We start from the raw sequence: 27210 nt of genomic DNA, 5'->3' as shown, positions 1-27210 counted from the left end.
CCCCATCCTGCTTTGCCCTGCATGGCCCTCAGTGGAGCCACGAGACACCTCAGCGCCCTTTCACTAACATGGAGAGCCCCAAGCCTCCCTCCTTGGACAGAAGCCCAATATGTTCACAGTGAGGGACGAGCCACTGAGTCACACTGTTCACTGGTTTATTGAGACTAGGGGAGATCCCTCCCCAAGAGACACCTCAATGCAAAGGGGATGCCACCTTCTGCCCTGGAGTTCCCTCCATCCATGCCAGCAGTCGAGGTGGCTTCCTGTGGTTAGGATTCTCACTTCTACTGGAAGCAGCTCCCCAAGCCTGCCCTCATTTCTTCTCTCTTAACTCCCCCCAGAAAAACACAAAACCAAAGGAAGCAGTCCTGGAAAGGAATGTGAATGTGGACCTAGGATACATGAGCACAAAGTGGGGGTGGAGCTCAAGCAGAAACCAGGTGAGGGTGTGAATCCAAGGAAAGTTCATAACAAGGTGCACAGTGGGTGTCTGCAGTTGTTTTGGGAGAATAGGACAATGTTCCAATGCAAAGGGTGGGGGCACCCAGGTCGCATGAACACACAGCAAAGATGCAGGGATGCACATGGCTTTGCACCCATGGAGAACACCTGCCTCTGCTCCAGGGACAGTGGTGCCCCCACCACCAGGGCCACATGAGGCCACAGGACAGAGGAGAAAGCATGTGTGCACATGAGCACAGGAGGAGCATGTGAGGAGCAGAGGCGGGAGCATATGAGTGCCAGGAAAAGGCAACATCCAGGGGACAGAGCAGGTGCAGGTACAAGTGCGAGGGATGGGTCTGTGTAGGAGACCTGGCAGGGGAGTGGGGCAGGAGGGGGCGGGAGGGGCCAGTGGGGAAGCAGCAGCACCTGGTGCGCACTGGACAGTGGATCTAGAACAGTCCAGGGCACCCAGACCACTCCAGACTATCAGAGGGGGGGCGTCCTTCCAGCCAGTCCCCTCCCCCCTCACGCCCTCACTTGTACAGCAAGTGAACCCGGCTCCCGTCACAGCTGAGCCGGTCAGGGGGCTCATGGGGTCCTCTGGGCAGGCCCCCTGAGGGGTCTGGGGGCGTCGGGGGGTGACGCCGAGGGCGCAGCTGCTGCCGAGAACGAAGCTGATGGCGCAGCTCGGACACTCGCTCCTCTTTCTGCGGAAAGAGAGGACGGAGAGGTTGAAAGGAGGTCGGGAGGGGCCTCACAGAGAGGAGTGTGGAAGCAAGGGCATGAGAAGAGAAGGGAGGGGAGAGGGGAGGGGGCGGGGGGCAGGATGGACAGAAGGAATGGAAACGAGAACCAGGAAAGATGGAAGAGAGCCGACACAGCGAAGTGGGGGTGGCAGTTGAAGAGATCAGGGAAATGGGGGGGCAGGGAGAGAAACAGGTCAGTGCACACAGCCCTGACCTCCCCCCTGCCCTGGGGGAGGGAGAGGTCAGTGCACACAGCCCCCCACCAACCTCAGCAATGATCTTCTCCAGCTCCCGGTTCTCCTTCTCCAACAGTCGGGACTTCTCTTCCTCATTGTTGTTGGTCGATGACCCCGTTTTCATGGTATCCTGCGCTTCTGACTGCCACTCACCCCGGGTGATCAACCTGCGCATCTGGGGGCCAAGGTTTGGGGTGTGAGATGGGAAGGCCATGGGGTCAGCGACTAACAGGTGGTGGGCAAGAAGGACAAGCTGGGCCCCCAACAAGGAGGGTGGGGTAGGAAGGAGAGCACAGTCCCCAGATGGAGGTGAGGAGGGCAGGGAAGGTTGGGGAGCACAGTCCCCGGATGGAGGGGAAGAGGGCGGGGAAGGTTGGGGAGCACCGTCCCTAGACCGTGGTGTGCAGCAGCGCCCCACCTTCGGCACGAACAGCACGACCAGAGTGATGTAGGAGGAGAACACTATGGCAAGAGCTGCAAAGGCGAAGGCTGCATCCTGCTGGCTGGACAGGATCATGGTGACCGGGGCAGTGATGAGGCACAGGACCTATAGGGGGACCCATGTGGGACCTCTAGACTTTCCTCCCCCAGAAGAGAGCCCATGAGAACAGGACCTGGGGGAACTTCCCATCTGAAAATGGTCCAAACTTGAGGCCACCCTCAACTCCCAATAGAGAAGAATCCCAAACCACGTCCCACTCTAGGCCAACCCCTCCCTCCAGGCAGAGTTCCTGCCAATGAGCCATTGATCAAATGACCCATCGATGGATCGATGGAGGCAGGAACCCTGGGAGGAAGGTGACTCAAATCCCAGCCAGGGAGCCACATACAAGCACTGTAAGGTCTGTGTTTCTGCTTCCTCACCTGTGTAGGGGTGTTCCCCCTGTGTAGGGGGAACACTAAGGTCTGCTTCATGGGTGGTCATGGAGAGTTAAGAAGAGTGTCTGTCGTGCGCTTTACCAACTGTAAACTGCTTTACAAACCTGAGGCATTAACAAACTTCTAAAGATGCCCAGCCACTGGTCCCAGCCCTGATTCCTCCCAGGCAGCCCCTGGGGTCAGTGCTGGGTGTCCGGGGCTCACCGCCACGTTGTAGATGGCCATGCCCACAGCCCGGTGGTCATTGATCTTCTCAGTAGACACGCTCTTGGTCTCATAAGCAAGAAAGATGCCTAGCAGCAGCAGCAGCCCCTTGTAACCATAGAAAATGCCTAGAATGGAGGAAACGGTCACCTGGGCAACTAGACCTGATGTATCCACTCACTCCCCGCACCCTCTGCATCCTCCACCTGCTGCTGTTCCTGCTTACAGCTCCACAATGAAGGCTCCTCCCCAGGTGGCCTCCTGACCCCACACACCTGTCTCCCCAACTTGTCCAAACCTCACCACTTCTCCTGGGACACAGGAAGAAGACTTTTGGGAGCAGGTATCAGCCAAACAGGGGCCCTGGCTGCATGATGTCACCTCCTCACCATCCAGGGGAGGTTTCACCCTTCCTGGCTGCCCACCAGAGCAATGTTCACAAGGCCAAATGGGACCTAACCCAGGCCCCTCACAGCCCAGGTCTCACTCTAGGGAGCCAAGTGAACGGATGGTGTCAGGCTGTCCCCACTGGCCCTTCTGCCACACACAGGCATGACCTCAGCCCTGCTCTAGACGCTCAGCTCCTTACCGAAAAAGACCAACTCTCCTGCCTTCCCAGAAAGAACTAGTGACACAGAGGTGGACACTCAAACTACCCCTTCTCTGAAGACCCTCTGTCCCCAGCCTGCCAACCCGCTCACCCCCACATTGCACACACCAAGCCAGGTGTTCATTTTCTTGGAGCTGCAGTGCTCCAGCTGGGGCAGGATGGACACATCAATATCTTCCTTTGGTTCCTCCTTGGCAAAAGTCTAAGGGAGAATCAGGGCCAAAGGGAAGACAGTGATCACCCTCCCCGCCCCCCCCCTCTGCTCAGCCCCTGGCCCCCAAGTCTGCCTCTTTCCCAGGAACACCTCAGAAGTGCTTGTCTGCCAGCTTCCCATGATGCCCAGGAAGTCTACACATCCTTCCTGGATCCCCACCCTGCCTTTCTCCAGCAGATCCAAAGGTTCCCGCTAGGATTCCTTACAGGAAGGGGGTGGGGGCTGCCAACAGACACAATGCTGACAGGCACCCCTCACAAGCAGGAACCACCAGCAACAATCACCAGGGAGCCCCACTCGCCCCTGACCTCGGGGCCTCCTCTCAGCTGGTACCTCAATGGTCCGGTGCAAGGGGTCTACCATCTGCCAAATGGCAAGAGTGAGGACATCCATGCCCACTAGCAAGCCCACTGTGGTGTACAGCTTCCAGGGCTCCAGGGTCTAGATAAACAGAGCATGGGTGAGTCAGGGAAGCCCCCTCGGCCCCGGAGCCAGAGCCCTCCAGGCTGGGGGTTAGGAAACCAATCACCTTCCTCCACTCCTTCTTCTCCTCCTTCTTAGTGAAGACCGTGTGGACCCACCAGATCTTCGTGAACATGGAGCCATAGCCCAGACTGAAGCCCAGACCCAGAAGCCAGAGGCGTGCCTAGGACAGGAGAGAGCAGGGCAGGACAGTGGGGGGGCAGGCCTTCGGGAGGGACAGAGGTACAGCCAGCGGGGATGGGGGCACGGAGAGGCCAGCAAGGGGGTCCCTCTGCCTCAGGCAATGTGCTCCCATCCATTTCCTCCTCTGCTGGCCAGGTGACCAGGAAAAAATCTGCTGGGGTTACCAGCCCAACCCTCTGCCCTTCAGTGTGTGGTGTGTCCACACACCCTTACCAACACAGCCCTGCCCATCTTCCCATGCTCCTTGGCCCTTTCCTCCCCCATGCCTGGCCATACCCGGCCACACTGAGGAGCTCCCCTGATCTGCTGGCACTTTTCCATCCCTGCAAGCCGCCAGAGTGACCATCCTTATTTCTCCAGCTGGCAAAGCCCATGCATCCTTTGACACTGAAATGCCACCCTTGTGAGGTCCAGCCACCTCCCCAGCCACTTCCTCTTCGCTTGCACAGCACTTTCTGTGGACATTTCTCATACTGGCCATGGCTCACTGTGTGCCCCTCCTATGGCGCTTCCATCTTACAGGGACCTACAGCCCGTGCTGGAGTGTGCATGTGTGTGTGCAAATGCCATGTGCACAGCTGCAGGGAAGGAGGAGGGGGGATGGGCAGGAGGGGGGATGTAGTTCTGTCCCCACCAGAACTACACAAATGTGACTAGCTATGGAAGCCAGCCTTTCCAGCAGCCCCAGGACCAGCTCCCTGCTGTCCGGTCCAACTCCACCTCTCCTTGCAAACCACAGCAAAGGCCCCCTGGCGGCGTGTACTCCCTGCTGTCCCCACAGCACAGACAAGCTGCCATTGTCCCAGGTTCTCTGAGAAGACTCCCTCCTATACCCCCAGTCCCTCCCCTCTTCAGTGTGAGGCCGTGGCAACCTTGGAACTGCCTGGAGAGTGGCACAGTGAGGCCTGGATGACTGGAACAGAAGGGTGGTGTCAGCAGGACAGGGACAGTTGAGAAAAGGCAGAGGGGCTCCAGGGTGGGGCCAGCCCTATCCTGCCAAGCATCTATCTGCCCACCTCCTCCTCACCTGACACACAAAAGGAAACTGGCTTCTCCCGATGTGGTACCCATCCAGCCCCAGGGGGAAGACAGCAGCCAACGCCAGGGAGCAGCCCACAGCAGTCAGATTGTTCAAGTTGGGCTGGGAGTTCTGGATGTAACTAGGGCAGAGGCAGAAGAGGAGACAGAGAGGAGCCGAATTAACCTCTTCTCTGCAGATGCCAGCTCTTCAGTGCCCAACTTCCGGCCTTGGAAGACAGACAAAGCCGCCTGGGCCAGGGGCTGCTGGTGGATGCAGGGGCTCCGCGGCAGGGGACCCCTGCCAGCACACACACTTTCAACCCCCCTGGCCCCTAACACTTTTCTCAGCCAGCTGCTGTGGAGCTGGAATGGGACCCACATTCGGGGTCCCCCTCCAGGTGTCAGTAGTCACCGGGAGAGCGTAAGTCAGAGTGCAAACCTCTGCTCCCAGACCCAGGACTCACACAGCTCTGACCTCCGTCCCATGCTCACTGTCCTGGGGGTGCGGGGGCAGGCAGACAAAACAAGGAAAGTGTCAGACAGGAAACTTACCGGACATGAGAGTTGTAGATGTTAAAGGACAGACAGACCACAGCCAGGACAATGCCCAGGCTGGAGAGGACAGAGACTGAGATGAAGAGCTTCTGTGACATGAAGCGAAATGTCTTGATGACCAGGGTCTGGTCAGCCGGGGGGGCCCCTCCTGCATGACATTAAGGGTAAGGGGCGGTTCTGGTCAGCTGGGGGCCCTCCTGCATGGCAGTGGGGGTTCTGGTCAGCTGGGGCCCCTCTCGCATGGCAGTGGGGGTCTGGTGAGTTGGGCCCCCTCCTGCATGGTAGTGGGGAGTCTGGTCAGGTGGGGCCTTTCCTGCATGGCACTGGGGGTTCTGGTCAGCTGGGGGACCCTCCTACATGGCAGTGAGGGGGTTCTGGTCAGCTGGAGGACCCTCCTACATGGCACTGGGGGGTTCTGGTCAGCTGGGAGCCCTCCTGCATGGCACTGGGGGTTCTGGTCAGCTGGGGGACCCTCCTACATGGCACTGGGGGTTCTGGTAAGCTGGGGGGCCCCCTGCATGGCAGTAGAGGGTCTGGTCAGCTGGTGGGGCCCTCCTGCATGTACTGGGGGTTCTGGTCAGCTGGTGGGAGCCTCCTACATGGCACTGGGGGATCTGGTCAGCTGGGACCCCCTCCTGCATGGCAGTGAGGGGGTTCTGGTCAGCTGGGGGGCCCTCCTGCATGGCAGTGAGGGGGGTTTTGGTCAGCCGAGGGACCCTCCTACATGGCAGTGGGGGATCTGGTCAGCTGGGGGGCCCTCCTGCATGGCAGTGGGGGAGTCTAGTCAGCTGGGGAGCCCTACTGCATAGCACTGAGGAGGGGACAAGGAAATGAAGAAGAGGCAGAGAAAGGGGCAAGGACACCTGCCTCCAGCCCTGAGGACATGGGGCCCTGGCTGCTCTGAATTGGAGCCAGGACAGAGGAATGCTCCCTGCAGCTTGGGATCTCAGGAAGCAGTGGAAGGAGAGGAGAAAATGGAGCTAGAGGCTACGATATATTAGCAAAGCTGGAGTCTGTTTCTGCTAGTGTTTGTTCTGTGTTTTCTGTCTTTTTCTCAGCAAAAGAAACAGGAAGGGAAGAAGGGGATGACTCAGAGGTAAAGTTCATGAAATCTCTCAGAACTCAAATCAAAAGCTGCAAAAGACAGTTGTGGAATCATAAAGCTAAAGAGTTCAAAGCATCCAGCCCAGTCTCCTAACCTTAAGGAAAAAATCTGATCTGTGATTTTTAACTCTGGCAGGGTGACATTCCCAAAGGTGTTTTCTGGTTATTATTAAAAGGAAGCCAGATTTGTCGACGAGTTCACAAAAGAAAATAAAATCTAATTTCAATTTGCTTAGCTTTAAAAAGAAAACTGTAATTTAGGCCATGTGGCATTTATAGCAGTATAGAATACTGTCCTAAATTCAAATTATAAAAAACATGTCAGAACTCTAGCAGTGCTGGGAACCACTAGCTTCCAGTGGGGTGGAGCAGCTGGCAGCTATCTCCATCCTTGAAGTGCCAAGCCATGATTTTACTAGTAGGTCCTTCCTTTTGTCCACCTGGAGGATCTGTCCCATTTCTGATTATTTAGCCCACCAGGCACACAAGGAATAATTGCTTACTTTTTGTCTTTAAAAAGCACATTTTAGGGTATGGCAATTATATGAGGTTTTGCAACATCTCATAATCTAAGCAACCAATTTTGTGGCAGAGATGAAGGGGCTACCACAGGCCCAAAGTAGCTGGTTCTGATATATCAAGGTACCAGAACATCTGAGAAATCCAAAGAGGGTTTCCATGGCCACTCCAGGCACCCCCACCTCCAATCCTATGACCTAAGCCATGAGCTGCTTTTACTAGTGCATTGCTACCATGTGCCTGCTCCTTCTCCAAATACACAGCTCCCATACCCAGGTCCTAACCCCAACCCTGGCCCATCTCCCTGGCACATTTTAAACCCACGGCGCCCACCACCGTACCCTTGTGCACAGGCACAACCCTTCCCCTGGTTGTTCACAGGCAGTGAAAGAAAATGCAAACAGGACCAGCTTACCAATCCATTTGTCCGTTTTAGACCAGGAAAGGTCATCCTTGGTGCTGTCATAGTAGCCGATCTTCTTGTAGCTGCCACCTGGCAGAACAGGCAGAGGGGTGAGGAGCTGTGCTGGGCGCTAGCTTCCTGAACTGGGGCTGATTCTACCTCCACCCTGAGTCCCTGATGGACCCTGGGAGGACCTGAGGGCTCTCTTAGGCAGCCATCAGACATAAAGTAGATCCCAAGGCAATGTAATACAGAACAGCTTGTAGGGTTAGAGCCCTAGTGGAGAGGGTTCCACGGGTCGGGTGTGCCATCCCCCAGCCTTGCGCCTCTCTTGGTGGTCATCTCGCACTTCGATTCTGATGTCTAAAGCTTTCAGAGTGCCTGCTTATTCTCCCTCTCATGACAGAATCACAGGGTCTATTTTCCCAGAATCTTTCATTTAAATAAAGAGTTTAATTTTAGAACTTTATTTTCGATTGGCTTGGGTTCTAATTCCTTGGAAAGTTGCATCTGCCTTTTGGAGCCACGAGGCGAAATTCAGCCACTGCTAAGATTCCCAGTGACCAGTGACCATAACTGTTCCCTCTGAAGCCACCCCACAACCTCCAGTCTGGGTTACAGAGAGACCTGTGCCCACAGCACCCTAGGAGGCTGACAGAGGTGTGTGCACAGATTGACTCTTGGAAGCTTGGCAAATACTGCGGTCTAGAAAAGCCAAACTGCCCATAAGATGCAAAAATCGGGAATGCTTGTTTACACAACATGGAAATTCAACAGGTTTCCTCTATAAACAGCCGGTTAGCTAGATCCGGCTGCCCGAAGTCCAAGTCCACAGGTGTGCCTCTTACAGGGCATTAGCCCTTCAAGCCCAGGCCACCAAAGGGAAGCCACTGGACAGAGACATGGCAGCTTTCACGGCGTCTGCCCCTTTCTACCTCAAGCCACACACCCTCTCCAAGCTTTCTGCTGCTATTATTACATAGACGCTTGATGAAGGGAAGCAAGCAGGGAGCCCCGGACTGACTGCAGAAGCCACCTGGGGTGGGGCCCCCCAGCCCAGCTTGGCCCCCCAACTCTGGCCCACGCCTCTGCGCTCACCCTGCAGCTGCTCAATCAGAGTCCAGGCCATCCGTGAGCCGCTGGCATCAAACACCACGTGGCCCTGGGAGACGGGAACATGCGGAGGCAGGCAAAGGTGATAAAAGCAGGAACCAGAAGAGAGCATCAGGGACTTTCTGGATCCTTATGTTTTTGATGTAATTGAGCCTCTGAATGAATTCTATTTATGGCATTTGCCTGCATATAGGACATACCCCAGATGCCCATACCCTAGATTCTAGAAACATTATTCTTTTGAAAAGAAGCTTCACTCATGGGATTTGAGTGAGGAAAAATCCTCAGAGAGCACCAGGAGACCTGGCTTCTGGCTATGTGACCTGAGCATGTCACCAAATCCCTCTGGGCACTAATTTCCCCACTTTGAAAGGAATAGGACATGATTTCTCAGACTATTTCCGCTTCAAAATCCTATGATTCTCACTGGACTCATAAATACCTAGGGGACAGGTTGGAGGAAATGGAATATCCCTTTTCCTTCTAGTCTCTTACATGTTTTTCTCTTACAGGTCCCCCAACCCCCATCTGAGACTATTATTGCAGGCTGATGCATGCTTGCAGGGGAAGTATGGCGTGCTCTCAGCAGGAGGACGGGGAATGTGAGGGGATTGCTGTCACTCACAGAGACACCCTCAAAGGACGAGGAGTTCATTGCACGGTAGATTTGGTCTGTGATCGTCTGGTTGTTGTAGTTGAAGTCTTCCAGGCGCACCCCCGAACGGCCGCTCCCTCCAGATGTCTTGTTCAGGGCCAATGCCAAGGCCCAGATGGCATCATAGGCCAGCGGTGCCTCCTGGAAGCCGCCTGTCTCCTCAGGGTGTCTCTTGAGTCTCTTGGTCAGTTTCTCCACAAACTCCTGGGATGTCTGCAGAGGGAAGGACAGGGAGAAATGGCTGGCGTGGGTGAGGCATGCAGGGCGTGGCTTCTGATCCGGCAGCAGCACCTCTCATGGCACAGATGGTTTGTGTTCATGTTGTCAGATTGAGACACAGGCATTCGAAATCTGTAAATATGCCCATGTCTAGGCTGGAGCTGGGCTGAGCAGGGTCCAGTGGCTCAGTGCGCACAGAACCACAACTCAAGTCTACGGGACAGACGTTGTATAACAAAGGGCCAAAGATAGTAGAGATGGAGCCAAAGGCGATGTTCTCCAGGGTCCAGATATTCTCAGTGGGCTGGACCCAAACCACTCCAATTACAGCTGCTCCAATTACAAGACAACCTAGAGGGCGCCCCCCCAAGAAACTTCCTCATCCGGCACAGCCCCCTGGAGGGATTTGGAAAGCTGAGGCCCCAGAGACACCCTTCCCAACGTTTGACGTTCGGAAGCCACTACTCAGGCTCTCCCCTCCACCCCCACCCCCATCTTTGTCCTCCAAGAAAGCAAAAGAGAATGACAGCTCCTATAACTCTGTCATGAAATGGATCAAGAGACCTGAATTTCTATACCTGGCAATGACCTCATTTGGCTAAAAACCACAGGCACATTGCTCGGGTTTTTGGAAATGCCTACCATGTAATGGAGAAAATTACATCCGCCCCTTCTTACTCCCTAGAAGCCACACAAGGAAATGCTCAGTGGCCACTTGTTAGCAAGGCTGCCCACAACTCTGTTTAGATCTGGAATGTACTAACAGCCTCACACTCTTAAGGAAAGAATGAGTAGATGAAGAATAAATAAAATGTTTCTCATGCCCAGCCCACTTTTCTTTCTATTCAACTTTCTGAAACCAGGGGAGGGGGAAGTGCAAGGAACAGTCCACCTGGGACCCTGGGAATAGCTTGGACACAGGCCAGGGCTCCACCACCTTGAGACCAGGACCTCTGTCCATCCTCAGCACCCAGTACAGTGCCCAGCCCACATGGACCAATGATAAACGTCCACTGGATCAATATTCTATATGATACCATGGCGGTAGATACACGTCATTCTACCTCTGTTAAACCCTCAGAATGTACAGCACCAAGAGTACCAAGGCTCACCAAGAGTGAGCCTGTGCATAAAACAAGGAACTGGGTGCTGATGGGTCAGTGCACATGCATCCAGGGTAAGCGGTCTGGTGGGGAACGTTGGCGATGGCGGAAGCTGTGCCTCTGTGCGGTGGGAAGCATATTCCTCTCAACTTTGCTGTGAATTCAAATCGCTCTAGAAATATATTTTTTTAAAATGTCCATTGGGGGATGCCTGAGTGGCTCAGTGGTTGAGCATCTGCCTTTGGCTCGGGGCATGATCCCAGGGTCCTGGGATCGAGTCCCAAATCGGGCTCCCTGCATGGAGCCTGCTTCTCCCTCTGCCTGTGTCTCTGCCTCTCTCTCCATGTCTCTCATGAATAAATAAATAAAACCTTTAAAAAATAAAAATAAATAAATAAACAAAATGTCCATTGGGCAGATAAACAGATAGATGAATGAACCCCAATTCCAAACAGTTCACCTATGGGCTGTGTAACATCAAACGAGTCACTAAACTTCTGTAGTTGGTTATTCAATTTTAACATGAGGATAATCTGCCTACCTGAAGAGTTATCATAGGAAATAGAAACATAGGTAAAATGCTGTGTTATAAAGTTAAGCTACAGTTTCTCTTTGCAAATTTCCCCATCTCTCAACCTCATCTTTGTCACTGGTACTCAGATCTACAATCCATCTCAGCATTTCAAGTCCTGTATCCCCAGCTGTCTCTGAGGCATTTGTAGCTAGATGATCAATGACCTTAAATTAAAAACATCTAAGACTAAGCTCAACTTTTCTTTACTCCTCAACACTTCCTGGTAGCTGAGACTGAAGCGTTAGAATCCCTTAGACTCTTTCAAATCACCAAGGCCTCTTAATTATTCTGTTGAAATGTTTCATTAATGCTGTCAGCCCCTACACAGAACAGTGATCATGATGATGATGATGATGATGATGATAATAGCTAACATTTATATTTCCTTACACTGTTCCAGGCATTTTTCCACTTTTCTAAGGTGTGTGTGTATACACATATACATATATGTACATATACATACACACACACACACACACGTATGTATAAGGAAATAGGCACAGAAAATTGTCATCCTGCATGGCGGAGCTGGGATTCAAGCTCAGGCAGCCTGGCATCAAAGTCCCTACTCCTCTAACACCTCGCACTGCCTCTGTACATAGGTAGGCCTCTCCAAGAGCACTTGCTCAGTAAACAGCTGCTAGGGTGAGGCTTTCTGAGCAATCCTTCACAAGTCTATCCAATCCTCAGTTCGAAGTACACACTGGATCAGAAAAACATCCAGATGGAAAGGATTCATCTGCCCTGCGTGGTGCTCTCTGCACCCAGATCTTCATACTCTCTGCTGCCTCCAAGTCAGTCAACCAACATGCTTACCCAAAAAATCTTTCCCCCTTGGACCAGCACAGATACAGCTGCAGATTTTCAGGTGGAAATATTACTAAGCATCTCAAGGAAAAGTGAACAACAGCAAAAATCCCACAACCCACAGAAATTAGTCAAGTAATCAAATGCAACTCAATGACCCTCATTTTATAACAGCCCGGCTGGTTGTCTCTATGTGAGGGACATGGATGCCCAACTGCGACCTAAACTTTGTATCTCGAGGCAGCTTTCGATTTTGTATTGTACCAAGATTTGATGGGACCTCTATCCCAACTTATGAGAACTGCAACAGAACCTCATTCCCAGGTGAGGCCACCTCCCAGCTGTCCCTCTAGCCCAGAGCTGCCATATTTCCTCAAAACTACTCCAACCCACTCTCCCATTCCTGGCTCCTTTCTAAACCAGGGTTTCTCAATCTCTGCCCTCTTGACACTTGGATCAGAGTAAATCTTTGCTGTGGGGGGACTGACCTATACATGACAGGATGTTTAGAAGCATGCCTGGCTCACCCATTAGATGCCAGTTGTGACAACCAAAACTATCTCTAGATATTGCCACCTCTCGTTAAAAACCACAGCTGCAGCCAATTGCCCTCAAAATGTGGTCTCAAACCAGTAGCATCAACATCCCTAGGGAACATGCTAGAAAGAACCACTCCAGACCTACTGAATTAGAACTTCCAAAGGAAGAGCCCAGTAATCTGAGTACTAACTAACCCTCCAGAAAGGTAACGTCTGAGAACTAGTGCTCTTTTTTTTTTTTTTTTTTTTTTTGAGAACTAGTGCTCTAAACTTAGCATCATCCTTATGAAGTGAAGGCAGCTCTGCTTCCTTTCTAAATCTCCATGACTCTTGCTTCTGATTTACCTCTCCTAGTCCTGTTTGATTCATCCACGGTCTATGCCCTAGTCAGTTGTGAAGGCTGCTTCTACCCTCCGGAAAATCTTGGCTTTTCCACCAGGTGTTTTAAGCTACTAAGCAGGCATGCTCTCACCAGAAGCCCTATGGCCTCAAAGGCAGGCACCACTCTTCTCTAGAGACCAAGAGCCAGAAAGGTGACCATCTAACTCATCCTGCTCCAAAGCCCCAGATGTCCTCTGCTTCCTGCCAGAGGCTTCCCTAGTTCTCTGCTGGGGGTAGAAGCCACGACTGGCAGGTCCCAGGCTCACGGTGCTGATAAGACTTTTCACTTTGGGCACCAGTTCCTCTATTTCCTCAGGTCTCAGAGATGACTCACTACTCTGGTGCTCTACAGGGATGTGATCCTTCAGAATTTTCCCATTGTATTTTCAACCAAGATACCTTAAATATAAAGTCCCTTGGAATTTCCCAGGACAGGGTCCACAATCCGAGTCCACATGACAATGGACACTTCCAACACAATCCACTGCTAGAACAGACTGCCTGAACCATCTTCCTCCCTTGATCAAAAGCTTCCATCAGCTGAACAGTGTTAGCCAACAAAGGCACAGACTCTTTAGTGGGATTTCATGGTTTTCCATGGAGGATGAGAGGACAAAGTGGTTTGGAGTTAGACTAAATGAGGGTCAAGTCTGGTTTCACCACTGAGCAGTTATGGGGCCTGGGCCATGTCACTTGACCTCTCTGTGTCAGTCTCCTGGTCTACAGAATGGAAATGACAACCCCATATCAGAGCATGGCTGGAGGATCACTGAAACCATGTACCTAAACTCCTGGCTTACCACACAAAAGCAATCATTAGTACATTTTTGTTTTAATGAGATATTTGGGGCTTTACAACCATTAACTCACCCCCAGCATGCTTTCCAAAACTAGTATTCCAGACCCAGAACTACATCTGGTAATAATGAGCAGACATGCAGTCTGCCTTATAAGCTTGCTAGAGATTCCTGCATTCCTTCAGGTGTAATAATGAGCAAGAAAGGAGCCCTGGCCCTCACACTCACACCCTGCAGGACCGCCCCAGCCTTCCCAAATCACAGGACATGTCTTCCAGCCCCAAGTCTGTCACCAATCAGCTATCTGGAAAGAACTGATTGCAAAAGTCCCTTTTGCATCTAAAATTCTAAAAGAGGATCATTAAAGAAATATCAGGGGCCAAGTTAATTCAGTATCAATCAGGAGTGAATATTAAGCAACTCCAAAGGGCTCTGAAGTCACCAAAATAAATCATATTTCTGTCACTTCTGTCAAGGTGTGCTTGTGAATAAGGCATCTATATTATCATTAACTCCTATCCCTCATTTGACTTCTTGCCAACCACTCCTCATTGCCATGGTAACAGCCCTTCCACTCATAGGGGCCTCATGATCATAACTCTCCCATTTCTCTCTCGCTTCTGCTCAAGAAAGTCACAGCAGAGGTGGAAGCCACAGGAAACACGGTGCAAACAAGCTCTGCATGCCCTCCTGGACCTGCACGTTCCACTCTTGCCCCCACTCCCACCCCTGTAAGGCACCCTCAGTTCTGTTCCCCAGCCCAGGGGGCCAGCTTCCAGGTCCCCACCCTCACCATGTTGGAGATGCTGCGGGTGTTGGCTGGGTTCAGCATGACAATCTCAGTGGTGATGTGGCCTTCCACAGCCTCGGTCATCTCATCCACTGTGCAGTTGATGGAGGGGTCGTAGGTCTTGAACCAATTGTCAGCATACCACCCAATGAGGAACCACACATACTTCTTCCCAAAGAGCCGCTCCTTGTATACCTGAATGCAGAGGAGGAGGGCTGGGGCTTTATTTCTTTTTTTATTTTATTTCCCTTGACACTATGCAGCCTCTGGGGAATCAGAGAAGAGCAGAGAATTGGAAAGAGTAATCTACAGGTCTTGGATGGAGTTGGAGACACTCAACTACTCCTCCTACTACTAAGTTTCTACTGAGCTAGTCAGGAAATACGGGATTCAAGGGCTCCTGTAGAAACCAAAGGGTAGGAAGGTAAAATCTGGAGAAAGTGCATTTGTGAGAAGCCAAGAGATGGAGTCAAAGCTAATGGACAGAGACTTCATCTAAATGATTACCTCAGATCATCCACTCCAAACTGAGCACATGTGCACAAAGCCCCCCAGACAACCCAGGGACCTGAACACACGTGCACAGAGCCTCCCAGACAGCCCAGGGACCTGAGCACACACACACACACACACACACATACACAGAGCCCCTCAGACAGCCGGGGACCCGAGCACACATGCAGAGAGCCCCCCAGACAACCCGGGGACCCGAGCACATGTGCAGAGAGCCCACCAGACAGCCCAAGGACCTGAGGACACGTGTGGAGAGCCCACCAGACAGCCCAGGGCCCTGAGCACACGTGTACACAGCCCGCCCAGACAGCCCAGGGACCTGAGCACATGTGCACAGAGCCCACCAGACAGCCCAGGGACCTGAACACATGTGGACAGAGCTCCCCAGACGGCCTGGGTACCTGAGCGCACATGTACAGAGAGCCTCCTGGATGGCCCAGGAGACCTGAGCACACATGCACAAAGAGCCCCCCGGAAAGTGCAGGGACTCAAGCACATGTGCACAGAGCCCCCCAGATAGCCCGGGGACCCGAGCACACATTTGGAGAGCCCCCTAGACAGCCCAAGGACCTGAGCACACGTGCACAGAGCCCCCCAGACAGCCCAGGGACCTAAGCACATGTACCCAGAGCCCCCCAGACAGCCCAGGGACCTGAGCACATGTGCAGAGAGCCCACCAGACAGCCAGGGGATGGAGCCAGCCCACCAGGACCCTCCCTCTCCAGATTCCAATTCTACCTCACAGAACACTTTCCGGGCTTCAGTCTCATAGAAAAGTCCCACGATGATTCGGGCATCCTGGCGCTACAGATCGGAGACAAATAGAGCTCATGACAAACAAAGCAAGCACTTGCACAGCTGTGATTTTTTTGCATGAGTGCATGTTGCAGGGTTCTGCTCGAGGGGTGCTGGATTAATGCCACCTGGATGAGGAAAATAAACTTCCCAGGAGATGGTACCATCTCCCAGAATCAGATTAGGGTGCTATTGCAACATGTCAGTATATCAAATCAACCCTAAGTTTACACATTATTCATCAATTATATGGAATATATGACTGCATATAATGTTTATTTGCATCTCATAAATACATATATATAAAAACTTAACAAATCAACTCATGGCACACATGAAGCTTATACGATGTTATATGTTAATTACATCTCGATACAAAAAAACAAAACAAAAAACAAAAAAAAACAAACAACACCCCTGCCCCTGCCTGGCTCTCCTCTCCAACGTACCATGGGTCCCCCACCCTGGTTCCTCAGTGGCCGAGCCCACCACCCCCAACCCCTGCACCTTGAGGTTCTTGACAGGCACGGCAGGATCTGAGAAGAAACTCTGGCGGAAAGTAATCTCAATCCCAGCCTCCTTCACTCGTTCCTCTAGGTCGTCCAGAGTCTTGGGTGGGAATGAGAAACAAATGGAGAAAACATGGGGCATGCCATGGGGTAAAGACCGGAGATGTACAGCACTCCGGAACCCCTCCCCATGTGTGTCCCTGGGTGGGGAGAGCTCCAAGGAAGGTGTCTGTGGTCTCAGGATATAGATCCTACAGAGGATCTGTGTCTTGAGAAGTCACCCCATTCAGCCCGCCCCACCACACAGTAAAAGTGGGGGAAAGACAGGCTCCGGTGTGGACAGGATGGGAAAACACAGCTGCATCAGAGAAGAATCCCTGCACCACGGAGACGGTCAGGGGAGGGTTAAGGGGCCACTGAACATGAGAGTGGACAGGGTCCAAGAGTAGGAGAGAGGGCCGGCTGTCTTTTTCAGGTTCAGAGCCCTGCATCTGAACCCCCACTCTGCCTCGTTGCCCACCCACCTCCCTCCCCCTCCCTTCTCCATCTCTTTTCTATTCCCACTGTTCCCACTCACACTACCACCACCCCTGAGGGTCTCTAGAATGTGCTGCCTCTCTGGGTTCCTATCACATATTCCTTCTTGCATCTCATCTCAACCCTGGGGAAAACATACTATAATAGAATTGGGTCAGTTGGGGTCTAATTATCTGGCAAAGAGAGCATCAAAGGGAAAAAGTGCCCTAAAACCAAACAGTTGGAAAGGACCCTAAAAACCCGGATCTGTTTGTTCCTCTGGTTGCAAAAAGACACCCACTGAACCCACTCAGAACGGGTTTGCTTTTGATAAAGAAGCAGGCTCTTCTCCCCAGAAGGCATCCTGGCCACGGCACCATGCCCTGGAGTGGGACACAGGCCCCCTCACCGATGTGAACACCTCGGTGGTCTGCTGGATGGTGGCAATCTTCCTCCAGCCCCACTTCTCAAAGAGCTTCACTCGCGTAGGGTTGTGGAGCGTGGCCGACGGATGAGTTCGGAAGAAGGTAGGAAAGCGCTGCCGGTTGGACAGAGCTGGTGAGCTGGAACCATAGGAGAGCTAGCGGGACAAAGGCAGTACAGAACAGGCTCACCTGGAGCTTGTGCACCGTCCCCCAGGCTGCCTCCCGGCCCCCCACCCACTTCTGCCTCAAGCATCACGGCCCTGCACCCCCACCTCACCCCAGCACAGGTGCACAGTCCCTGATGGGACTCCACTTCCCGCCCACAGGGAGCAGTTAGCTGCATGGAGGCCTGGAAAGGACCACGAGCCTTCCAAGGAGGTCCCCACAGTCTCCTCACACACGAAGTGGCAGGACCTTCTTTCCAGCCCAGCCTACCACAATGAGGTTCCACATCCTGGCAGCCTCAGCCACAAGCGTGGAGACAGAGCTGCAGCCAGGCATGAGGATGATCTTGATGGGGTCGTTGTAGAGCAGTTCATACAGGTACTTGGTAGCTTGGCCTGGGTCACACTGAATGGAGAGGGGTACAATTGGTCCTCCTGGTGCTACTCCCCACTGCAGCTACCCAGGCCCCCGTCCCACCTTGGACCCCATCTGTCTGTTTCCCCTCATGCATGAAACACCCTCCGCTCCCATCCTCCTGCCTCCTCACCTGGGTTCTCTCCTTTGCCAGAACTAGTGCACAGACCACCTGGACCCCCTTCAGCCCCTTCCCACACATCCCTGAGCCCACCATCTTCTCACCCCAGTCCTTGTCTCCAGGTTTGTAAGTGCTAAGTATCTGTGAGTAGAAAAGAGTCTGCAGGAATGTGCATCAACCCTCCCCAGTCCTGGACAGGACAGAGTCCTAAGAACCACATGATGAAATGCCTCTCTCACCCTACAAACCCCTTCTCTCCACCTTCCATTTTTCCTAGCTCATCTCTCTCCTGGGCTGATGGTAAATAAACATGAAGAGAATAAGGAGCAAGACTGCCAGGGGGTCCTGCAGGGCGCAGCGATCTGATCCTTTCCCTCCTGCTGGGCCCTGACATTTGCTGGATCCATTAGAAGGGGGGGGCGGAAACAGGGGGGAGAGACAGGTGACAGAGATGGGGGAGAATAACTAGAAGGAGGTTCACCACAAACCAGATGCTTTCAGAGTACTGATGAGAAGCAGGGAGGGGGAGGGAAGGGATGTGGGGGGCTAGCTGTGTGCGCCCCCCTGCCTGCTCCCCTCCTGCTGAAGCATGACATTTCTGGAGCTATTGGAGCCCCAAAGGAGGCAGAGAAGAAATGGAAGCTAGCGGGAGCCGGGGCAGAGGAGACAGAGGGGACCGGGGGCTGGGTAGGGAGGGAAGGAGGAAGGCCCCCCCAGAGCCTTCTCACCTCCTGCCAAGGCCTGACATTTGAGACATTGGGGAAGTTGGGCCAGGAGAGCCAGGTGGGGCAGGAAGACCGAGGCTCCCATCCCCCTGCTAAGAGGTGTTTCTGAAGGCTCTTCGCCCTTCCACTCAGGCTCCTGCAGGCATCTCTGCCATTCTCAGGCTCACCTTCTCTCACACTTCTAGCAGAGTACCCCAGATCTCACCTCAGCTCTCCCCAGAAGCCCCACGGAAAGGCTGACAGGACCTAGGAGGACACTGACACCGACAGGGCGACCTTGGTTTTCTCATCACCCCCCCCCCCCATCCCTTCTCTCTTGCACTGGTCCCTCCATACAGATCCCTTCCTTGGGCTTCTCACCCCCCTCCCCTCTACACTTCCTGTCAGCCTCTCTTCCGCCCTCTTCACCAAGGAACCTGATACATTCCAGTTGACACATCCCAGTTCCCTGCTCCCCTCTTCCCTGCTGCCTCTGTTACGTTCTCTTCCACATCCTTTGGTGGAGAGGAGGGAGCGTCTGCTCCCCAGCACCTCTGGTGGGTTAGTCTGAGCTCACATCCAGGGCTCCCGGGCACCCTGTGACCACTGTGGTGACACCTACACCCATCCCCCCAGCCTCAGACCTGACCCTCTGCTCCCCTTCCTGCCCTAACACCTCATTCTCCTCTGTGCCCTGCTGCTCTTCCATAGGCATCTGGGGTTAAGCTACCCACGGAATCCACCAGGACAGGATCCTCAGGACTTATTCCTGACCAAGGACTTAGAATCTGTGTTTGGAACCAAGTCCTCTGGTGATCCTCGTATACACCAAAGTTTGGGGAAACCCTTAAAACAGGAGGGATCTGAAGTCCCCCACCAATCCCTAGCAGTACTGTGCTCTCTTCTCTCCGAGCACCCACCTTCAACCCCGCTTCTGCCCACTCTTCCCTCACAAACATATTTCTCAGCTGTTCAAAGAATGACTATACATCCTGAGTCCACTCAGGTCATGAATCCTCTCCTCTGTACTCCTCTCTACTCTCCCCCAGATCCCTCACGATCCTGGGGTCATATGTCAGAGAAGATAAATTTGAGGCCCCAAGTCTCAGTCCTTCCCTGTGCTACATTCCTCCCCAAACTCCCAGTTACTCAAAGGGCACAGCATGGGAGAGGAATCTGATGGCACCATTCTCTACTCCCCTACCCAAATTCTCTTACCTAGCCCCCCCTTCCCTGCCTCCCTTACCCTACCTCCATCTCCCTTCTCACACCTCAGAGGCCACAATGCCATAAGGAAGATAAAGTGAAGACTCAAGTTCCGCAGGATGCCCAACGATGATCTCTCCTCATCATCATCATCATCACTCCCTCCCCCACTGCCATCCCTCCCTGCTTTCTCTCCTGCCTGTAACCAGACTCCCCTCTATCCCCATGCAATTGTGGGGGCTCCCATGTGGATCTCTAATGCAGCTCATTTCCCAGTGCCCATGCCCACCTCCTAACCATTAGCTCTCCCCGACCACAATATGCTGTCTATCCCACAGTCCAGGGATCCTCTGCAGGGCAGGGCGCCCAGCTACCCTGTTGTTTGTTGCGATAAATACAGAGCACTCAAGTTCCCCAAAATGTTCGGTGTTCAGTCTGTTTCTTCTAGTTCCAACCTGCTGCCAAGATTTACCTTATTACCACGGTAAATGGAAAGCCCCCACCTCTGACACCTCCTCTATCCCCAGACCCCATTCTAGGGTCAGTTTACTCCCCAGAAGATCAGGATCGGCTTGGACCCTAAATCCATCACCAGTTCCCCCAGCATCCCCCCCTACTTCCCAGCGTTCTGGGGAGCAGGAGGCTCTGCCTCCCATCTTGACCAACCTCGTGCACCCCCAGACCCTCATCTTGACCCTCCAGCCCCTGGGACCGTCCCCAAGCTCCCGCCAGTCAGACGTGGGAGGGGTCCTTGTCGCAGTCGCAGCAGTCACTGGGACCGAGGCGGCCGCAGCTGGCCTCCTGCCCCCTGCCCCCACCTCCCGCCCACCCCCACACCCGGGACTACCTTGCTGTCGTGGTGGATGAGCTTGAGCTCGTAGTCCGGCAGGATGTCCCTGCGGCTATTCACGTCCTCCAGCGCCATCTCCACCGCGGGCTGGCAGGCCTGGCCCCCCGGCCAGCCCCCACTCATGGGAAACAGCGCCCCGATGTACACCGCCCGCCGTTCTGAGGAGGGGTGCGGGGGTACCCGCGGGTGAGGCCGCGGGAGGTGGGGGGCGTGGGAGGGCCCCGCCGGACCCACCCCCGCCGCCATCAGCAGCAGCAGCGGCAGCGGCCACCTCACCCGCGGACACAGGACCCCCGGACCCATGGCCCGGCGGAGGGGCTGTTTGGGGAGCGGGAGGAGCTCAGGGGGGACACTTTTCCTGGGGAGGGCTGCTGAGGCGGTGTCGAGGAGGCGCCTCCATCCTGCGTTCTGTAGGGAGGAGGGGGCGAAGGCCCCAGGGCAGCGGGGCGGGTGGGCTTCCTACGGCCCCCAGGGCTCTGGCTCCCGCCACTGTCACCGCACCGCGGACTCTCCTCGCGGACTGACCCACCGACCGAGGGGAGGAGGAGGAGGAGATGGAGGGTTGGGAGGGGGCCCTGACGTCAAAGGCGGCGCGGCAGCTGCGGGAGGGGGAGGGGCGGGGGAGGGCGGCGCGAGGCGTGGGAACAACGTTTGGAGGGGAGGGGAGGGGAGGGGAAAGAAGGGAAGACAGGACAGGGAGGGGACTCGCCCTCAGCGGGCCAGGCGGGGACTGGGGCCGCCCCGGGGGCGCAGGGGGGAGGGGGAGAGAAGGGGCGTGTCGGGGCGGGGTGGGGGGGGAGGGGGCTGGGATGGAGACGCGCAGGGCGGCAGCGGGACGCAAGCCCCTGACACGCGGATGTGCACGGATGGGCACGGATGGGCAAAGGAGGCCAGGCGGCGGGAACCGCGGGGCGAGGCGGTTGGGTGGGAAGGGGGTGGCGTGAAGGGAAGCGATGGGGGCGGAGGCGGGGGACCCGGGCTGCGGAGACAGGACTGGCTCGGGTGCCTGGGAAGCCAAGGGAGAGGGTGGTGGTTCGGAGGGAGCGAGGCCCTGCCAGGCTGCGGTGGGTGCGCGGGGCCCACGGGGTGGGGGTGTCGTCAGGCACCCCCCCAAGAGGGTGGAAGGGAACCAGCAGAGAGGGTCAGCTCGCCCCGTCGCCCCCCACGCCTCAGCCGGCGCCGCGATCCGGCAGAAGCGGGGTCTGGCAGGAGGCGGGGCGCAGGGCAGGGCAGCCAAGCGGGGAGCTGGGAGGGACCGCAGGCCTGCAGAAAACCGGTAGGGAAAGGAGGGCCAGCGCGAATGGGGTCGGGGTGGGGAAGGGGGGCGGGACCCCGCAGCTGGGGGCGGACTGTGAGGGGTCAGGGGATTGCGTGCGGCGCGCGACCGGGGGGTTTCTGATCTCACCTGAGTGCGGCGTTCGGTTCACTGGCAGCAGGAAAGACGGGGATCAGAGAAGAGTTACCACTGGCGCCCAGCGCCCCGGCCAGAGCCCCAGCCCCCTCCCACATCTGTCCAAGCCGGAGAGGACCGGGGACAGCAGGAGCCCGCGTTCTGAGGGGAGGGTGCCTGGGGATAAGAGCAAGGTGGGGCTGCGGGTCAGGACCTATGGGTGTTTTTATTTCTCATAGGACAACAGAATTTGAGACGGCAGTGCCAACCGCTAAGACATGGGCAGATCCTGGCTTTGTGCAGCCTAAATATTAGGAAATTCAGAGGTCTCTCTTCAAGAGAAAAAATACCAATCACAAATCCAATTGATTTTAAACTACTGCTTTGAAAATCTTTCTTTTGCATTTTTGACAAAAAGCTGTGACCATTTGAGCACATTATTAGTGCACAAGAAGAGACTCTGGGTAAATGGAGCTTAAACTCCATTAGCTTCATAGCAAATCCACCCCTCGGTAGGACCCTCAATTTCCAGAATGGAATGGTAAATTACAAGCAGAATAATTACTGTGGGGGAAAGCCAAGCCCAGGACCTTGAAAGAGTCTACAAGAGTAGGGGAAGCATGGGGCAGGCCTGCATCCCACAGAGAAGCTGCAAAGGGAGAATCTGGGGGCCCAGCAAGGGGGGAATTTTGCAGACCTAAATGACAAGGTGTTGGACACAAGACGGAGTCCCTTGGCGAACGATGGAGGATGCCTGAGAGTTATGGAAAAGGACTGTCCTCTTCCCCTCCCCCATCTCTGGGTTAGTCTCAGTGCCCTGACATTTCTGCCCCCAATTCTAAGTCTTTTTTTTTTAATTTTTTTACACTGATAGTTTTCCACCCCAGATATTCTTTCCAATCTTAACATTTTTTTTTTCTACATATGACATACGATTTATTTCTGAGTCTTTACAATAATCCAGTTATATAACAGATGGAGAGTAATCCATTGTAGAATAGGGTTATGCAGAGAAAGTTCTAAGTTTAGAGAAAGGGACTGAGGCTAGGGGGAACTGGAGTATTTACACTTTAAGACAGGGACACCTGGGTGGCTCAGTGGTTTAGCGCCTGCCTTCCACCCAGGGCATGATCCTGGGGTCCCACATTGGGCTCCCTGCAAGGAGCCTGCTTCTCCCTCTGCCTCTGTCTCTGTCTCTGTCTGTCTCTCATGAATAAAATAAAATCTTAAAAAAAATAAAAATAGAAAAAATAAACCTTAAGACAAGCGATGGAGGGTGAGACTCATAAAGGACAAGAGAACATCTGAAGAACCATGAGCAGGGAGGAGATATAGGAAGAGGAAGGAAGCCTTGGTGCAGATAAAGTGAACACCGGGGCTACAAAAGGGGCCTGGAAACAGCTGGGAGGGGGGAAGAGTTGGGTTTTCACCTCCCTCCCCCAGACCCCCCCATCTTGCATAGCACCCCATCCTTTCCCGCCATCCCTTCCCACCCTCTGGCACCCTCTGCAAGCATCCTCAGTTGCAAGTAGGCAGCCATTCCCCTCACCCTGGCAGTGGGGCTTGGGAGTGCTCCACTGGCCCTGACTACAGATGCTCCGGGAGCTGCCCACAAGATGGAAGTCAGGGTCACACCGGAAATCCACCCGGGCTCCATCCAGAGCGGGGAGGTCCCCACCCGTCAGGAAGACCTTCCCATTTTCCAGGGCCAAATATGACTTGGAACAGATTCGGACTGTGGAGAGAGATTGAAAAGTGAAAAGGAGAAGCACGTTGGGAAAGGCTCCTTCCCCTTAAAGAGCAGGGGCTGCAGACTGGGTTTGGGGGCCCCAAGCATACTACTCTGCAGGAAGTCAGGGGTGCAAAGGATTTGCTTCTGCAGCTTCCATTCCTCCCTTAACCCTGTAAGCATTCACACATTCCTAGCAGAAGAAAGGAAAAAGCATTTCCATGGTAGGAACCCAAGATGGAGCCATAAAGCACATAGGAGGGGGTCTCTTCAAAGTCTGTGGCAGTGGACCGCTCCCTGGCTTCCAGACATGCAAAGGTGTGTAACTCTAGACCCACAATCAGACTGACTTTTCTTATTATAGCTGACTTACACTACTGTTCAACTGGGTTTTGCTTCAGGAGTATATGATCTCTGCATTGGAGACAGAGGCAATCACGAATGCCATGAAATCATTTTGAGTGTTTTTGCACAGTCTGGCATTAATAATCCCAAAGAGAAGAACTCACAAGACGAATAATCAAATTATTTTATGATAAGGTCAGTGGCCTCATGCAGGGAGGATGAGATGAAAGGTGCGGGCTGCTAACTTTACTGCCTCCAAGTGCACATAGTAAAGTCCCTGTTACATAGTGTTAGCCAAGAATCATATTTGTGAATTTTGTTCCAGTGGATTTGAAGTGCTGACTTGTAAGTAATGCTAAGTTTGAGGCAGGAGGAGGGATGGTCTTTGCAAGGCTACTCACCACAGCGGCTGGGTGTGTCCATATCTGTCCAGGAGCCATTGGCCAGGCACTTTCGGACCTTGGGCCCCACCACCTCTCGCTCTCCCCGGCACACATACTCAATCTCATAGTCCACCGGCAGGAAGTTGATAGCCTTCACCTGGTCACGAGTCAGGCCCCTGTACCTGATACCCCCTTCCCAAGGCGGGTGTATGATCTGGCAACCTAAGGGGTGAGTCGGCTGGGTCAGAGAGGAGTAGGGGGGGCGCAGAGGAGCCCAGGGCGTAGTCAGTGGGCAGGTGGCGAAGGATGCTAGGAGGTGGGTGTAGTGATGGGTACAGAAACACTCTCCCCGCCCCAAAGGACAAAAAGGCCTCAGCCAAGCGTTAGGACTGGTAAGACAGCTCACTAGTGAGGAGGGAAGGGCGCTGATCCCCTAACGGGGAAAGCTAAGAATCGGTGAAAAGCTACAATGTGCCAGTGGGCCCGGTCAAACAGGCTAAAGGAGGATTTTGAGTGCATTAGGGTGAGAGTACAGCCACCCAGGCAGCGTAGTGGGCAGGGAAGGAGGGGTGCGGTTGAAGAAACAATGGAGGGTCACCGAAAGGTGGCCTCTGCGGCGATGTGGGGCAGCGCAGGCGCTGCTGGGGGAGAGGTCAGGGGTGTCAGGCGGGCCGTGCAGACAGGGTTGCCAGGCCGGGATGCTGCGTCGGGCTGACGGGACAGTGATGAGGACCAGAAGGGGGTACAGGAGAGGGGGAGTAGGTGGGGGTGCCCGAGGTCGCCCGTGCAGATGCACCTTCCGAGGTGGCGTTGGGGGTCTGTGCCCCGCCCGCGCCCGGGGGGCGGAGGAAGAGCGGCGCCAGCGCCAGCGGCAGGAGCAGCAGCAGCATCTGAGTGACAGGCGGCCGTGAGGACTGGACCGAGCCCCGCCGGCGCGGCCAACCGCGGGGTGGGGGGAAGGGGAGCGCCCGGCCTCCCTCGCCGGGCCTCCGAGCTCCGACCCGGCCCCGACCCGGCCCCCACCCGGCCCCGACCCGGTCCCCACCCGGCCCCGACCCGGCCCGGCCCCGACCCGGCTCCGCCTGCGGACTAGACGCGCGCAGGGCGGAGGAGGCGGGGGCGGAGCTGGGCGCCGGGTGGCGGCGGGGAGGAGGGAGCGCCTGTCCCCACCCTCCTCCTGCCTCCCTCGGCCCCCCACCCTCCCGGGACTCCACCTCTCACCACCTCCTCTCCCCCAGCCCCCGCGCGCCCCTCTCCGAGCGCGGCTCCCGGCCCGGCCCTTACCTCGGCGCGCCTGCCCAGCTTCCTGGTCTCCCGGCCTCAAGGCCCCGGGCCCCGCCGCTCGTCCCGCGCCCCCTCCTCTCTCCTCGGCCTCCCCCTCCTCCGGCTCCTGCCCGGCCGGGGTCTCGCTCCTGTCGTGCTCCCCCAGGCTCCACCCGCTCTCTCGTTCCCGGGGCGGCGGCGGCCGCGGGAGCGGGAGCCGGGAGCTCAGGAGGCGGCGCCGGGGACCGGGGGAGGCTCCGGGCGGAGGGAGGAAGGAGGGTGCGGAGAAGACAGGGCGGGGGGAGGGAGGGGGAGACCTAGGAGAGGGCGCCTCCCACAAGCCGAGCCCCGGGAGCCGCCCCGATCCCGGCCCCGCCCTGGACCGCCCACGGCGCCGGGGGCGGGGGTGGGCGGCGGGGGCCCGCACGAGAGCTAGGTGGGGCCAGGGGCCGCGGGCGCCGGGCGGAGGAGCAGGTGCTGGGCCTTGGATCCGGGGCGCAGGTGGAGCAGGACGGCCGCACGGACCGGAGTGCCCTGCGCCGGGGTGAGAGAGAGGCGGAGGCCGGGGCGCTGGGGGAGGGAAGGGGACGGTTTGGTCAGACGGGGGCGGGGATGGGGTGGGGGTGGGGGGCCGAGAGGCTCCCGGGGAGAGTGGATGCCCGGGGCAGGAGACTCGGACAAAGGACCGGGAGCCAGAGCCGGGAAGGCGGCACCGGAAAGAAATGGGAGCAGTATAAGAAAACATCAGGGACAAAGACCTCCAGCGGGCTGCAACCAACCTTATCCTTCCTTCTTTCCCGGGGCCTCAGACTCAGTGTTGCTGGTGACGGCCCCGGAGTCCTGGGCACTGCGGGCAGGTGCAGGTTGCAGTTGCAGGTGCGGGCCTCAGTGAGTTCCCGGCTGTGAGGCTCTAAGCGAGGCTCTGTGCGGTGGTGAGGGCTCTGTTTATGTGTGTGTGTAGGGCTGGGAGTGGGGGGCTGTCTGTGTTTGTAGGGCTGTGTGTGTGTGTGTGTGTGTGTAGGGTCTGCGTTCACGGGATCAAAGGTGTATGTGTGCATTCACAGGAAAGAAGGGTGTGTGTGTGTGTGTGTTCACAGGAGGGGAGGCTGTGTGTGTGTGTGTGTGTGTGTTCACAGGAGGGAAGGGTGATTGTGTGTTCGCAGCAGAGAAAGTGTGTATGTTCACAGGAGGGAAGAGTATGTGTGTGTGTTCACAGGAGGGAAGAGTATGTGTGTGTGTTCACAGGAGGGAAGGGTGTGTGCGTGTGTGTTCATGGGTGTGAGTTTGGGATGCTAGAGGAGACG

The 27210-nt window shown here is 55.3% G+C and overlaps 2 protein-coding genes across 20 annotated transcripts in view; one reads left to right on the top strand and one right to left on the bottom strand.

Moving 5' to 3' along the window:
* RBMS3 (RNA binding motif single stranded interacting protein 3) overlaps positions 1-27210 on the top strand; it is a 1727904-nt gene that overhangs the window by 492265 nt on the left and 1208429 nt on the right. The window lies entirely within an intron of this gene.
* GABBR1 (gamma-aminobutyric acid type B receptor subunit 1) lies at positions 139-26185 on the bottom strand. The gene is made up of 23 exons (XM_041733592.1): positions 25928-26185; positions 25440-25533; positions 24662-24865; positions 23736-23921; positions 22202-22222; positions 20794-20954; positions 17772-17906; positions 17321-17491; positions 16394-16495; positions 15830-15895; positions 14582-14773; positions 9339-9581; positions 8699-8762; positions 7613-7690; positions 5572-5722; positions 5027-5159; positions 3863-3979; positions 3667-3774; positions 3228-3321; positions 2510-2637; positions 1845-1973; positions 1458-1601; positions 139-1151 (listed from the first exon to the last, which is right to left on the bottom strand). Exons 2-23 carry the CDS (start codon positions 25531-25533, stop codon positions 978-980), a joined length of 2895 nt encoding a protein of 964 aa, XP_041589526.1. The 5' UTR covers positions 25928-26185; the 3' UTR covers positions 139-977.

This window comes from Vulpes lagopus, chromosome 19 (genome assembly GCF_018345385.1).
Source record: "Vulpes lagopus strain Blue_001 chromosome 19, ASM1834538v1, whole genome shotgun sequence".
NCBI lineage: Eukaryota > Metazoa > Chordata > Mammalia > Carnivora > Canidae > Vulpes > Vulpes lagopus.
Note: the sequence above shows the minus strand (reverse complement) of the source record. Positions and strands in the feature narration are given on the sequence as shown.